Source organism: Vipera ursinii, assembly GCF_947247035.1.
Source record: "Vipera ursinii genome assembly, chromosome: 1".
Taxonomy (NCBI): Eukaryota; Metazoa; Chordata; class Lepidosauria; order Squamata; family Viperidae; genus Vipera; species Vipera ursinii.
The window spans coordinates 358,620,918-358,636,392 of record NC_139512.1 but is presented as its reverse complement, the minus strand read 5'-3'; the positions used below and the strand labels follow the sequence as shown (position 1 = coordinate 358,636,392).

The window sequence follows — 15,475 nt, the reverse complement described above, 5'->3', positions numbered from 1 at the left end:
TCCTCCCCCCCCAACTCACAGTGACAACAAACCCACCATCTTGTTACACCATGTGATGTGATGAAGCCGTCACTTTGGCCCAGATGTGGCCACTCAGGCAGAAAGTCTCCCCCGTAGCACAGCAAATTCCAACTGTATTTATTTGGAATTTAGAATATTTTCGGTGGGAGGGGGACAAAGGGCAACCAGGCACAACAGGAATTTGTCTCTGCCTTTATTCCTTTGTTACGTACAGGTAGTCCTCCACTTACCAGCATTCATTTAGTGACCGTTTGAAGTCAGAACTGGCACCGCAAAAAGTGGCTTAGGATCGTTTTTTTCGAACTTGTGACCGTGGCAGCATCCCCAGGGTCACATGATCAAAATTTGGACCAAGTTTGTCAACTGGTTCCTATTTACAACGGTCGCAGCATCACGTGGTCCCCTTCGGTGACCTTCTGACAAGCAAAGTCAATGGGCAAAGGCAGATTCGCTTAACGACCGAGTGGCTAACTTTAACGACAGCACTGATTCGCTTAAATGTAGTTAAAACGGGGCAATGCTCAACAACTGTCTCGCTTAGAGATGGAAATTTTGGGCTCAAGTATGGTTGTAAGTCAAGGACTATCTGTGAAATCTCTAAAGGTTGATGAATGCAATCTGATCATTGAAGGCTCCTGGGTGCTCTCTGAGCTGGGGGGGTTTCCTTTCAGACGTTTCATGACCCAACTAGGGAACATCATCAGTGCTAGAAGGGAGGAGGAGGAGGAGGGGGAGGGGGAGGAGGAAGAGGAGGAGGAGGAGGAGGAGGAGGAGGAAGAAGACTGTGGGGTCCTTGGTGCTCTCTGAGCTGGGAGGTTTCCTTGTAGATGTTTCATGACCCAACTAGTGAATACCATCAGTGCTAGAGAGGAGGAGGGGGAGGAGGAGGGGGAAGGGGAGGGGGAGGAGAAGAAGAAGAAGAAGAAGAAGAAGGAGGAGGAGGAGGAGGAGGAGGAGGAGGAGGAGGAGGAGGAAACTGTGGGGTCCTTGGTCCTCTCTGAGCTTGTTTGTTTTCTTACAGACATTTCATGACCCAACTAGGTAGCATCATCAATGCTAGAAGGGAGGAGGAAGAGGAGGAGAATTATGGTGTCCTTGGTGCTCTCTGACCTTGGTGGTTTTCTTACAGACATTTCATGACCCAACTAGGTAGCATCATCAGTGCTAGAGAGGAGGAGGGGGAGGGGGAGAGGGAGGGGGAGGGGGAGAGGGAGGGGGAGGAGGAAGAGGAGGAGGAGGAGGAAGAAGAAGAAGAAGAAGAAGAAGAAGAAGAAGAAGAAGAAGAAGAAGAAGAAGAAGAAGAAGAAGAAGAAAACTGTGGGGTCCTTGGTCCTCTCTGAGCTTGGTGGTTTCCTTACAGACATTTCATGACCCAACTAGGTATCATCACCAGTGCTAGCATGGGCCGGGGGGGGTGTTTGTGGAAAAGGAGAGGAATAATAATAATAATAATAATAATAATAATAATAATAATAATAATAATAATAATAATAATAATAATAGTCTGGGGTCCTTGGGGCTCTCTGAGCTTGGCTGTTTCCTTGCAGACCTTTCATGACCCAACTAGGGAACGTCATCAGGGCAATCTATCGTTCTGCGTTGGTTGTGGGGATGCACCAGGCCCACGGAGCCGGGTCAGGAGCAGAGGGTCCCGGCGAACGAAACCTCTTTGCTTTCTGCCATCAGCGCTGGGGGAGGGGGGGGGGAAGCAGGAGCTGGAGCTGGTTTTGAGAACTCAGACCGGGACCCCAAGTCCGTTTTCCCCTGGAGACTCACCCCGGGGAGGGTGTTTGTCCGCCTGGCCTGTGCAGACCTGATAAAGACCTGCTGGAGCATCCAGCCCATGTGCCCCTCCTTATCAGGGACCCAGCCCAGACAGGCAGCTGGGCAGGGAGGCCTCGGACTCCGCAGCCAATCCTCCACTGCGCCCAGGAACTCGCACGCCCCATCATGCCATCTGCCCCGCTCAGCCCAGCTTATTCCGTTAAGTGCCGCTCACGCCCCTGCCCCGTATCCCTTGGGGATCCTAAGGGAAAATGGGGTGCAGACCCAATCTGCTGACACGGGTCATCCTCCATTTACGACGGTTCACTTAGTCACACTTCAAAGTCACAGCAGCCCTGTGACAGCTGACTCAGGCCTACAACGGTTGCAGTGTCAGACCGTCCCCTTATGCGACCTTCTGACAGTGGGGGAGCTGGGTTCACTTAGCAACCATGTGACTAACTTAACAACCACGGCGATTCACTTAACAGCCGTGGCAGGAAGAGTCGTAAAATGGGGCGAAGCTCAACCAGGGTTTCACTTAGCAAGACAAAATTTGGGCTCCATTGTGGCCGTAACTTGGACTCTGCTTCTCTCCCCGTGGTTGTCCAGGAGAGGCTTTGGGTCAATCCCCGTCAAAGTTGGGGTTCACCAGGTGCCTGATCCGCCTGGTCCTGCTTGTCGAGTCCTTCTGAGGTCATCTAGTCCTTCCTTGATTCATCTGCCACACTTGCTTTGTCGAGACTTTGTGCGCCAGAGGTGGTTTGTTGCCCTGGTTTCACAACGTGTTATTGTTAAATGCAGTGATTGATTGCCTACTCTAAAGAAAAGAAGAGATCCACCTTTAGATGGAAAATTTGGATATTTAGGTGTTAAATACTGAAAAGGTTATGACTGATAAGAATTGATTGAATATTAAGGAGAAATTAAGCTTAAACTGCTAAGCTTGTAAGCCGCCCTGAGTCTTCGGAGAAGGGCGGGATATAAATGGAATTAAAATAAAATAAAAATTTATGAAAATAGGATACAATACATGGTGAAGCAGTGGTTTTTATAAAAATAACACAAGTGGATAACAAAAAAAAGTCACCTATGGACGCTATTATTGTTGGTATAAACATGGAGGAAAATGTTTATATTTAATCACTTATGCATTGAAAATATAAAAAATATATATTTGTTTCAGGTTGAAGGAGAATACTATTGGGAGAAGAGAAGATCAAAGAAATATACTACTAATTATACTAATTAGGGAAGTATAAAAATTAATTATTATTGACTGTTAACTAACTACTGTTGACTGTGTTTTTTCTAAAAAAAATAATCATGAACCAAGACAACACACTGTACACCAGGCAGTAAGGATTGTTATTGTAAAAAAATTAATAAAACTTTTTTTTTTAAAAAAAGAAAAACCAGGAAGTTCAACCACCTCCTGAAAAAAAAAAGCACCTCTGGGTCTGCGGAAGAAAGAGAGAGTAGATCTTGAGATAACTGTTTTTCAACCTTGGCAATTTCTAAGGTGGGTGGACTTCCGACTCCCAGAATTCCTCAGCCAGCAGTCCTGGCTGGGGAATTCTGGGAGTTGAAGTCCACAAGTTGCTAAGATTGGAGACCCCCGATCTAGAGACGAGCCAGAGAAAGAGGCTGCTGCGCTGGGACCTTTCCGGATGGCCTGGCGGAGAAGCTGGCACCTTTCCGGCTGCTCCAGGTCAAAGCTGCAGGATTTCGGGTGTGTGTGCTGCTGATTGAAGATGAAGAGTGGGGGGGGGGGTGGTGGCTTTGGGCCCTACAAGACTTTTGGGTCTGCACAAGTATGCCTGGCAGGGCAGGGTGTTCCTTGCAGATGGCCCAGGATGGAGCCAAGGAGCGGAGGGCATCTTTCTGGGCAGTGCCAGGAGAAGATTAAGCCCGTTATCGGTGTCCAGCTGCTGTTCATCTTTCTCCCGTTATCCAGCCGGACCTCCTGCCCTGCCCAGGAGACCCCCCCACCAGCTGCTTCTCTACAGATAAGGACCCCCCCTCCCAACGATGAGGCCCAAAAGGACCGTATCCTGCCTTATCTGTAGCTTTACCTGGGATGGCCCGCCCAAGAGCGAGCTGCCAACTCCGAGCAGAAGCCGGTGTGTCACGAGTCCCAGAGGTTATCGGAAGGAGCAGAGACTCAGCCGCCCTTCAACCCCCTGCTTGGTTGGGTTGGCCCCCAGGGCTCCTAGCACCGTTCCCGCCAGATGGGTGGCTTCCAACTCCCAGGATTCAGCTGGCAGGGGAATCCAAGAATCATGGGATTGGAAGGGACCTCGGAGGTCCTCTAGTCCAACCCCCTGGTCAAGCAAGAGACCCTAGTCCAGGGGTAGGCAACCTTGGCTCTTTTATGACTGGTGGACTTCAACTCCCAGAATTACTGAGCCAGCCACGCTGAGGGGAAAGGGAGAGGTTTCCAAGCTGAGCCAGGCTGGCTCAGGAATTCTGGGAGTTGAAGTCCACCAGTCATGAGGGGGCCATAGTTCCCCCATGCTGGCTCAGGAATTCTGGGAGTTGAAGTCTGCAAGTCATGAAGGGGCCATAGTTCCCCCATGCTGGCTCAGGAATTCTGGGAGTTGAAGTCCACGAGTAATGAAGGGGCCATAGTTCCCCCATGCTGGCTCGGGAATTCTGGGAGTTGAAGTCTGCAAGTCATGAAGGGGCCATAGTTTCCCCATGCTGGCTCGGGAATTCTGGGAGTTGAAGTCCGCCAGTCATGAAGGAGCCAAAGTTTCCCCCATACTGGCTCAGGAATTCTGGGAGTTGAAGTCCACGAGTAATGAAGGGGCCATAGTTCCCCCATGCTGGCTCGGGAATTCTGGGAGTTGAAGTCCACCAGTCATGAAGGGGCCATAGTTCCCCCATAAAAGAGCCAAGGTTGCCTATCCCTGCCTGAGACCATTTCAGACAAATGGCTGTCCACTCTTTTCCTGAAACCTTCTAGTGTTGGAGCACCCACAACTTTTGGAGGCAAGGAGTTCCACTGGCTAATCGTTTTCCCTGTCAGGAAATTCCTCCTCCATATATCGAATAAGGATCTCAGAACACAGAATATAGTATAACAGAGCTGGAAGGAACCTTGGAGGTCCTCTAGTCCAACCCCCTGCTCAGGCAGGAAACCCTACCATTTCAGACTCTTCTTAAAAACCTTCCAGTGTTGGAGCACCCACAGCTTCTGGAGGAAAGTTGTTCCACTGGTTAATTGTCCTCACTGTCTGGAAATTTCTCCTCTCTCCTTGATTAGATTCCATCCGTTCTTGTCCTGCCTTCAGGTGCTTTGGAGAAAGGTGGATCCCCAACTCTTCTTTGTGGCAGCCTCTCAAATATTGAATGGGGAACAGAGTAGTAGAATAGAATAAGAGTTGGAAGGAACCTTAGAGGTCTTCTACTCCAACCTCTTACTCAAGCAGGAGACCCTAGATCAGGGGTAGGCAACCTCGGCTCTTTTATGACTCGTGGACTTCAACTCCCAGAATTCCTGAGCCAGCAGGAATTCTGGGAGTTGAAGTCCATGAGTCGTAAAAGAGCCGAGGTTGCCTACCCCTGCCCTAGATCATTCCAGGCAAAAGGTTATCCAGTCTTTTCTTAAAAGCTTTCCAGTGTCGGAGCACCCACAACATCTGGTGGCCAGCTGTTCCACTGGTTAATTGTTCTCACTGTCAGGAAGTTTCCCTTTAATTCCAAGTTGCTTCTCTCCTGGATTAGTTTCCATCCGTTGTTTCTTATCCTGCCTTCAGGAGCTTTGGAGAATAGCTTGACTCCCTCTTCTTTGGGGCAGCCCCTCAAATATTGGAGCACTGCTAACACGCCACCCCAATCCTCTAGCCATACTCAATCCCTGCAATTCCTTCTTCCCGTTTTAGCCTCCGAATCGTCTTTCTTGCATCTTCTCTGCATTCTTCCTAGAGTTTCGGCATCTTTTTTTTTTTTTGGTATCACGGTGACCAAAAATGGACGCGGCCTCCCAAGTGTGAAGTCAACTCATCATAAAGTTGCCGAGGCAGGATCTCAGCGGACCTCTAGCAATAACAAGAGCAGAGGTCTAGAAACTTGGCAACTGGCTGGGGAATTCTGGGAGTTGAAGCCCACAAGTCTTAAAAGTGGCCATGTTTGGAGACGGCGCCCCCCCAGGCAATCAGGGGGGCTCTCCCAATTGGACACCTGCCTTCTGGCAAAGTCTCAGCAGTGGGGCAAAAGGGGCAGAGAAAAGGGAGTCTTTGTCCCAAAAGTGCTTCCCCTTTTCCCCACACAGACCCATCCCCAAGAGCCTGGGCCCGTCTTCAACGGTGAAGAGACCCAGGGCAGAATACATCCTGCAGCCAAGAAGCCCCCCTCCCCACACCTTTGCACCCCTCAGGTGACCCGAAGGTCACAGGTAAGCCTCCAGGTGGCCTCAAGGATTCTCTAAAAGGATGCAAATGACCAGCTGTCTGCAAGGAGTATAAATCCTCCCATTTCCCTTGAAGACGCTTCCCTTCTCATCCAAGAAGCATCGTCGGCTCTGATTGGATGGTGGGAAATGGGAGGATTTATACTCCTTGCAGACAGCTGGTCATTTAATAATAATAATAATAATAATAATAATAATAATAATGATGATGATGATGATGATGATGATGGTGTTGGAAGGGACCTTGGAGGTCATCTAGTCCAACCCCCTGCTCAGGCAGGAAACCCTATACCATTTCAGACAAGTGGCTGTCCAGTCTCTTCTTAAAAACTTCCAGTGTTGGAGCATTCACAACTTCTGGAGGTAGGTAGTTCCACTGGTTAATTGTTCTCACTGTCAGGAAGTTTCTCCTTAGTTCTAGGTTGCTTCTCTCCTGGATTAGTTTCCATCCGTTGCTTCTTGTCCTGCCTTCAGGTGCTTTGGAGAATAGCTTGACTCCCTCTTCTTTGGGGCAGCCCCTGAGATACTGGAACACTGCTATGCACTCTTTTAGAGTCGTTGAGGCCACCTGGAGGTTTACCTGTGTCCTTAAGGTCACCTGAGCGGGGCAAATGGGTGTGGAAGTCCCTTGCAGCAGTTCCAAGAAGGCTCCACACCCATCTGTGCTTCTGAGGTGACCCTGAGGACACAGGCAAACCTCCAGGTGGCCTCAACGGCTCTCTAAAAGGAGGCAAATGACCAGCTCTCTGCAAGGAGTATAAATCTTTCCGTTCCCCACCTTCCAGCCAGAGCCGAAGAAGCCCCTTGGATGAGCAGCAAAACGTCTTCAAAGGAAAACAAGGAAGTCCAGTGGCCTCCTGGAAAAGCACCTTTGGGACGACCATGGCCTGGATGGCGGAGAGTCTCTAAGGACAAGGGGGGGTCTTTGGCCAGCCAGGAGGAGGTGGCGGCCCTCAGACCCTCCCTGTGTTCCTGCCAGAAGCCCCCTCCTCAGAGTCAAGACCAGGAGCAGGGTCCTTTAGCAAGGTCACAACTTTATTGTCCATTATAATTTCACATTTGGCTAAATGAGAGTTCCTGGCCACGTCTGGCCAGGGCAGCAGCCATGCACCACGCCCAAGCAGGGAGGGGGGGGGGGCGGAGCAGGCAGTTTCTGTGGGGAGGGGGCTGGCCCAGGGGCTGCAGAAGGAGCAGTGGGGCAGGGAAGGACTCGGCTGAGCCAGCTGCCCCCACAAAGAGGTCAGCCTTTCAAAATGGACTCCAGCCTCACGGCGTCCTGTTCCTCCCGCCATCCCTGGCACTAACCCTTCCAAGGACCCGCATTCACAGCGTGGGCGGCGCAGCCCCAGAAATCCAGGGTGCCCCAGTTCTCTCCCTGCCTTGGCAGTGGAGGGTGGGGGGCAGAGCTGCCCCCAAATTAGAAACAGGCTGGATTCCTTCTTCCGCAGGCGGCAAACCCCTTTCAGGCGCTGGAGGGGACGGGTGAAGCCGGCCAGCCAGTTTGGACCCTCGGAGGTAGGCAACACCAGGGACAGGTGCCCACCGGCCTCAGCATGGAGGCCTGACCTTTCTCGGGGGTGGGTGTTGACCCAAATTGGAGGCCCCCGAAAGCAGGCCAAGAGGAAGGGGTGGGCTGTCGGGGGGGGGGGGAGAGACCACCGGGATTCCTTGGCTGCTGGTCCTCTGGGTCAAAGGGGACCCCCGGAAGCTGCCCGGATGAAAACTAGCGCTGGTGAGGAAGGGGTATGGCCTGGAGGAGCCGGGCACAACCTGGAGGGGGGTCTTCAGCCCCCCCCAGCCCACCTTTCCAGGGCTTCCGAGGCACGCAGAGGAGGAGGAGGGAGGGGGATGGCAGCATGCAACGTCTGTGAGCCAGACTGACCGATCAGGCACTTTTGCGGGGCAGGTGGGCCGAAGGGGAGGCAGTCCCACTGGACACAGGCCATGCTGCGGACGGCTGGTGAGGGGTGGGCTCTGGGAGGCCCAGACCCCCGCTAGGAGGAGGCAACAGACCGGCAAAAAGACCAGGCACAAGGGGTGGGGGGGACACGAGCTCGGGGCCTATGGGACCCACAGCCAAAGCTGTCCGTCTAAATACTGCCCCGGCCCACCGTCTCCGTTGTCTGGGCACCAGGGCAGACCCTTCGGTCGGGGGCTCCGAGGCAGCCCACCCACCAGAGGGACAGAGAGGATGATGGGAGGCCAGAGGCTTCCAGGTGTGAGTGTGTGAAGGGGTGGGTGGTGGCTGTGGGGGTCAGGCCCATATCCGATCGCTCGGGTGAGGCCCTCCTTCTGGGCATGCAACGGTCTGCGTGGGGTGGGGGTGGCGGGTGCAGGCAGTCAAGGCACGAAATTGGAGGTGGGGGCTGAGCAGGAGGCTGGGAGGTGTTTGACTAGCACGACACAGAGCAGAGAAACGACTCGGGAGACAAATTCTCTTAGAAATGCAAGGACCGTTGGGGGGGGGGGGCGGCCGTGCTCCTCCCACAATTAAGGCACCCACTGAGAGGGGCTTCCCCCCCTCCCCTGCTGAATGACAGGACAGCAGCGGGTGGGAAGTGCATAATGGGAGGGGTGGTCTTCCTCAGCCGGCGGAGACTCAGGCTTGCACGCCGGTGGCCTTCTGGATCAGGGGGATCTGCAGGAGAAAAGCAGCGGAGGGGGGGGCGTTGAACACAACCATAAAAAAGTGTGGGGGGGCTCCAGGTCCTGGGACCCCACCTGCATCACCCTGCCTCTCTCCTCTGTGGATGGAGAGTAGCCCCCCTCCCCGAGAGCTCAGGCGGGACCCCGCCTCCAGAAACCACGCTCCTGCATGCCCGGCCGAGGGGGCGAGTGCGAGGAGGCGCAGCTGCCCGGCTCACCTTGGCCAGGTCGACTCCGGTGAGGGCATGCACAGAGGCCGGGATCTCAGCCAAGAGCCGGTTCACCTCCGAGGTCACCTTGTTGTTCTCTCCGCTGAGGATGACGATCTCGCCCACCTTGGACAGGGGAGCCGAGACCTTGGCCGCGATCTGCGGAGAGACAGCAGGCTGAGAGAGCTGGAAGGGGCCTCGGAGGCCTTCTAGTCCACCCCTCTGCTGAAGCCAAAGACCCTAGACCATCCCAGACGAAGGGGTGCCCCCCCTCCTCTTAAAGGCCTCCAGGGGTGGAGCAGCCACAACTCCTGTTCCACTGGTGAACCGTCCTCGCTGTCAGAAAATTCCTCCTTGGTTCTACTTTGGATCTCTCTTAACAGAATTAAGAGAGCTGGAAGGGACCTCGGAGGTCATCTAGCCCACCCCCCCTGCTCAGGCAGGAGATCCTAGACCATTCCAGACAAATGGCTGCCCAGTCTCTTCTTGAAAACCTCCAGTGTTGGAGCAGTTACAACTTCTGGAGGCGAGGAGTTCCACTGGTTAATTGTCCTCACTGTCAGGAAGTTTCTCCTTAATTCCAGGTTGCTTCTCTCCTTGGTGAGTTCCCATCCATTGCCCTTCCTTCCTTCCTTCCTTCCTTCCTTCCTTCCTTCCTTCCTTCCTTCCTTCCTTCCTTCCTTCCTTCCTCTCTCCCTCCGTTCCCTTCCTTCCTTCCTTCCTTCGTTCCTTCCTTCCTCCCTCTCTCCCTCCGTTCCCTTCCTTCCTTCCTTCCTTCCTTCCTTCCTTCCTCCCTTCCTTCCCTGCCCCATCCCTCCCTCTTCTCCTTAGTTCTAGGTTGCTTCTCCCCTTGAATAGTTTCCCTCCCAAGTTGCTTCTTCTCCTGCCTTCGGGCGCTTTGGAGAACAGCTTGACCCCCTCTCCTCTTTCTACAGCAGGGAGTCTGCTGTCATGTCCCCCCCCCATCCTTCTTTGCACGGAGGTGCTCAGCAGCTCCACGGGACGGACGGCTGGGAGGGAGGGAAAGGGGGACCCTAACCCTCCCCCACCCCAAGCCAAGCCGGGCACTCACGTGGGGCAGGGCGTTCAGCACCAGCGCCATCTTGGCTGCCTCCCCGTATTGCTGGTAGGCCTCGGCCTTCAGCTTCATCTTCTCGGCCTCGGCCTTGCCGATGGCCTCAATCACCAGGGCCTCGGCCTCGCCGATCTTACGGATCTTCTCTCCTTCGGCCTGGGCAATCTTCACCTGCTTCACCCTTAGGGAGAGGGAGAGACGGGTCTTTAGAACAGAACAGAATCTGGAAGGGACCTGGGAGGTCCTCTAGTCCAGCCCCACCCACCCACCCCGCCCGGGGCAGGAGAACCTCTGCCGTCTCAGAGAAGGGACCGTCCGGTCTCCTCTGAAAGGCCTCCGGCGACGAGGGGAGCGCCCAGGCCTTAGGAAGCTTTTGACTGCAGAAATGTCTTTATAAAGAAAAGTTTAGCCTTTTTTTTTAAAAAGGGTGAAGAAAAAGAAAGAGCATTTTGCCCTGTAAGGTCAAAGAATCTGAAAAGAACGCAGTAAATCTTGTGATAAAAGCAGGGAAGGGTTAAGCCGATCCGTTTATTCAAAGAGGAGAATGTGTTTAAATGTTCGTTTTTTGACTCGGATGTCAACTTCTGGATTTTGTCCCTGTGATGGAAAACAAAACGGAAGATTTGACTCTGGTTTTCTTGATCAGATAAGGGGGGCTCTGATAGAAACGGCTAGTTATAAATTGATGTGTAAAAGCAAAAAGTTGAGGCTGGAGTGTTTTTATCTTGTACTGTGCTAAAAAAAGAGTCGGACCTCTTTTTTTCTTTCTTTTCTTTTTTTTCTCTCCTTTCTTTCCCTTGTACTTCCCGTTTTCTTTTTTTCCCCCCCTCTCCTTTTTCCTTCCCCTACTAAAAAGTAAAGGTAAAGGTTCCCCCGCACGTGCGTGCTAGTCGTCCCTGGTGTACGATATTGTAGATAGTGTAAGATAAACCACCATTTAATATGGACCACTGTTTACTGTGTTTCCTCCTGGATTAAAAGGTAAAGGTTCCCCCGCACACGCGTGCTAGTCGTTTCCGACTCTAGGGGTCGGTGCTCATCTCCGTTTCAAAGCCGAAGAGCCAGCGCTTGTCCGAGGACGTCTCCGTGGTCATGTGGCCGGCATGACTAGACGCCAAAGGCGCACGGAACGCTGTTACCTTCCCAACGTAGTGGTCCCTGTTTTTCTACTCGCATTTTTACGTGCTTTCGAACTGCTAGGTTGGCAGAAGCTGGGACGGGTAACAGGCGCTCACTCTGCTACGCGGCACTCGGGATTCGACCCGCCAAACTGCCGACCTTCTGATCGACAAGCTCAGCGTCCTACCCCACTGAGCCACCGCGTCCCTCTTCCCCTACTAATAGTCCCTTATTTCAATTTTTTTCTCTTGGTGTTTTATCAAATAAATAAATAAATAAATAAATAAATAAATAAATAAATAAATAAATAAACAAACAAACAAAAAAAGAGAGATGAGCACTCGTTAGGGGGCCCGGGACATCTTGGCCTTCTCATGCAGATCAAGGGGAGACTTGATATCAGCTTGTAGGTTAACGAGCGTAGCTAAGCCCCAAAGTTTCATCGCTAAGCGAGGCAGCTGTTAAGGTGAATTGTGCTTCACTTTATGACCTTGTTTTGCCACCGTCCTCAAGGGAATCGCTGCAGCCTTTAAGCGGATCCGGCTTCCCCCGCTGACTTTGCTTGTAGGAAGGTTGGAAAAGGGGATCACGTGACACCCCCCCCCGGGTCATAAATATGAATCGGCTGCCGAGCGCCTGAATTTGGACTGTGTGATCGCAGGGCCGTTAAGGCTAAAAAAATGTCCGTAAGGCGCTTTTTTCCAGTTTTTTTTTAAAAGCACCGTGGTAACTAACCTTGAACAGTCACTAAACAGACTGTCGTTAAGTTGGGGACTGCCTGCAACTGGCCTTTTGGGAGGGCTTCTCAGGATATCCAAAGGGATCTGGCGGATCTGGACAGGATGTTGCAGAAGGCAGCCCTGGGAAACCCGCCCCCCTCCACCCAACGGGGGTCGCTCCTCGAGGGTCCTGGGGAGATTTGGGGTGATTCAAGCAAGGCTGGGGGGCAGCCCCATTCCCCCGCCCCGCTCTCACTTCTCCCCCTCGGCGATCTCCCGCATGCGGTGGGCCTCGGCTTCGGCCGGCAGCCGGACGGTGGCGATCAGCTCCTTGTCCATCCGCAGGATCTCCTTCTCCTCCACGTCGATCTGCCTCCGGCGCTGGATCACCTCGATCTCGATCTCCTCCTGGCGGATTTTCTGCTGCTCCTTGGCGCCCTGCAGCTCGTAGGCCAGCTGGGCCTGGGCCGACTGTCCGGGGAGAGGAGGAAGTCAGAGCCAGGGAAGAGCCGCTGTGGAAGGCAAAGGCTTGCCCTGTGCGGGCGTGTGTGTGTGTGTGTGTGTGTGTGTGTGTGTGTGTGTGTGGAAGGGGCAACTTCCCAACATTTCTCTGTGGGGTCCTGGGTGCCCTCAGAGGGGTGGTTTCCTTGCAGACCTTTCATGACCCAACTAGGGAACGTCTTCAGTGCTAGAAGGGAGGAGGAGGAGGAGGAGGAGGAGGAGGAGGAGGAGAACTGTGGGGTCCTTGGTGCTCTCTGAGCTTGGTGGGTTTCCTTGCAGACGTTTCATGACCCAACTAGAGAACATCATCAGGGCTAGAAGGGAGTAAGGTCTGCTGTATGTTTATACACCAGGGTCTTGCCCTGTCTGTGTGGGTGGGAGTGCTGTTTTTTTTGGCAGTTCCTTAATTAAGGGACTGCGAGAGAATTCCTGGAAGCCTGGCACCCAGAGAAATTAGCTATTAATAGGCGTGTTGAGAGAAACAACATCTAATACAACATTTGCCTTCATAAAGGTAAAGGTTCCCCCGCACGTGCGTGCTAGTCGTTTCCAACTCTAGGAGCCGGTGCTCATCTCCGTTTCAAAGCCGAAGAGCCAGCGCTTGTCCGAGGACGTCTCCGTGGTCATGTGGCCGGCATGACTAGACGCCAAAGGCGCACGGAACGCTGTTACCTTCCCACCGGAGTGGTCCCTATTTTTCTACTTGCATTTTTACGTCCTTTCGAACTGCTAGGTTGGCAGAAGCTGGGACGAGTAACAGGCACTCACTCTGCCTTCATACGTAACATTTAATTCCATTCAAAAGAAGCAAAAGGGAAACAAAAAGTTTGATTGGGTCATGAAACGTCTGCAAGGAAACAAGCCAGCTTTGGAGAGTGCCAGGGACCCCACGGTCCAGGCCTGGGCTACAGATCTTCTCTCCTGCTGGCCTCTAAGCGTAAAGAGAGCTTTCAGCGAAGGTCCTCGGGGCTTCCGGCCACGAGCTTTCAACCCGTTTTTCTTCCGCGGCTTCAATCTCTCCCCTCCCCAACTCACCTTCATGTTGATCTCCTGAGTAAAGGCAGCCTTTTGCATTTCAAAGGCCCTCTTGGAGTCGGCCACCTTGGTGTCCGCCATGAACTTCACGTCCAGCGTCTCCTTCTTGCACTCGGCCTCCTGCGGTGACAAAAAGCTCAGCACGGTCCCCCAGAGAAGAGGGCGAGCCAGCCGGGGGGGGGTTTCGCTCGCTCTACCTACCCGGATGCCGGCGTCTCGCTCGGCCTCGGCCACGCCGATGTCGGCGTCTCGCTGGACCACGGCGATTTGGGTTTTTCCCAGTGAGCTCAGGTAGCTGACTTTGTCATAGACGTCCTGCAGGAGAAGGAATGAAGAGGGTTCGAGGGGAGCTCTGGCCCGGATCCTGCTCAGGAGCCTGCAAAATGTCTCACTGGCAGATTTCACAGTCCCCTTGAATTGGGACTTCAACTCCCAGAATCCCTCAGCCACCCTGTGTGGACTTCCAACTCCCAGAATTCCCTCAGCCACCATGTGTGGACTTCACCGTGTGTGGACTTCAACTCCCAGAATCCCTCAGTCACCGTTTGTGGACTTCAATTCCCAGTATCCCTCAGGCACCATGTGTGGACCAACTCCCAGAATCCCTCAGCCACTGTGTGTGGACTTCAACTCCCAGAATTCCCTCAGCCACTGTGTGTGGACTTCACCGTGTGTGGACTTCAACTCCCAGAATCCCTCAGTCACCGTTTGTGGACTTCAACTCCCAGAATTCCCTCAGCCACCGTGTGTGGACTTCAGCTTCCAGAATCCCTCAGCCACCGTGTGTGGACTTCAACTCCCAGAATCCCTCAGTCACCGTGTGTGGACTTCAACTCCCAGAATCCCTCAGTCACCATATGTCAGGCCCAAACCAACAATGGCAGGTGGTGATTCTTTAGCGTTTTCACGCCTCTGGACAGAATCTTGCCAGCGTGAAGACTCGACTCTGCCTCTACAGCACCCTCTGGGAGCTATTGGGGAGGAGCTGTCTCCACCCTCTTTCTCTCACAGAAGCTACCAGGGAGGCACCCCTCCCTCCCTTCCGGGAATCCCCCTCCTCGCTGGCTTCCGCCAGAGCGCCTGCCCAAAGGCGGAGCCTGGCCCGAGCCCCTCGCACCTTGATCGTGAAGCTGAGGATCTCGATGCCCATCCTGCCCACGTCTGGCGCCGCCACCTCTCGCACCAGCTTCGCAAACTGGTCTCGGTCCTGATAAATCTGCTCGACGGTCAGAGTGCCTGCAAGGCAGAGAGAATGGGTGGAGGAAGGAAACACACACACACACACACACACACACACACACACACACACACACACAGGATGGAGGGGAGAGCAACACTCAAGGGCAGGGGTCTTCAAACTTGGCCACTTTAAGACTGGTGGACTTCAACTCCCAGAATTCCTCAGGCACCATATGTGGACCAACTCCCAGAATCCCTCAGCCACTGTGTGTGGACTGAGGAATTCTGGGAGTTGAAGTCCACCAGCCTTAAAGTGGGCAGTTTGTGGACCCCTGCTCAAGGGATTCCATGCGTGGGTTTGCAGGCAGTTACAGGCCATCCTCAACTTACAAGCCTTTATTTAATGACTGTTCAGTTAAAACAGCCCTGAAAAAAGGGGCTTATGACCGGTTTTGCACACATACGACCGTTTCAGCATCCCCAGGGTCACGTGATCCAAATTCGGGCACCCGGCGACTGGCATGCATTTAGGACGGTTGCAGTGTCCTGAAGTCACATCATCCCCTTTTGCAAACTTCTGACAAGCAGTATAAGAGAGTTGGAAGGGACCTGGGAGGTCTTCTAGTCCACCCCCTACTCAGGCAGGAAACCCCAGACTATTTCACACCCGTTGTTGGAGCATTCACAGCTTCTGGAGGGAAGTTATTCCACTGATTAATTGTTCTGTCAGAAAAATTTCTCCTTAGTTCTAGGTTGCTTCTCTCCTGGTTTAGTTTCCATCCGTTGCTTCAGG

The 15,475-nt window shown here is 53.2% G+C and overlaps 1 protein-coding gene and 1 long non-coding RNA gene across 9 annotated transcripts in view; one reads left to right on the top strand and one right to left on the bottom strand.

Moving 5' to 3' along the window:
* Positions 1-4,677: 4,677 nt before the first annotated feature.
* LOC310632887 lies at positions 4,678-7,521 on the top strand. Its single transcript, XR_014490928.1, has 3 exons — positions 4,678-5,170; positions 5,312-6,184; positions 6,985-7,521. It is a non-coding gene; the product is annotated as an uncharacterized lncRNA (long non-coding RNA).
* Positions 7,522-8,249: 728 nt separating this feature from the next.
* FLOT2 (flotillin 2) overlaps positions 8,250-15,475 on the bottom strand; it is a 41,006-nt gene continuing 33,780 nt past the window's right edge. For all 8 annotated transcript variants that reach the window (XM_083379814.1, XM_083379810.1, XM_083379816.1 and 5 more), the window contains 7 exons: positions 14,621-14,739; positions 13,705-13,818; positions 13,504-13,623; positions 12,224-12,438; positions 10,127-10,310; positions 9,064-9,213; positions 8,250-8,837 (listed from right to left, as the gene is read on the bottom strand). In XM_083379814.1, the coding sequence (XP_083235940.1) occupies positions 8,799-8,837; positions 9,064-9,213; positions 10,127-10,310; positions 12,224-12,438; positions 13,504-13,623; positions 13,705-13,818; positions 14,621-14,739 (941 nt within the window). In that variant the 3' untranslated portion in view covers positions 8,250-8,798. The remainder of the gene's footprint in view (positions 8,838-9,063; positions 9,214-10,126; positions 10,311-12,223; positions 12,439-13,503; positions 13,624-13,704; positions 13,819-14,620; positions 14,740-15,475) is intronic.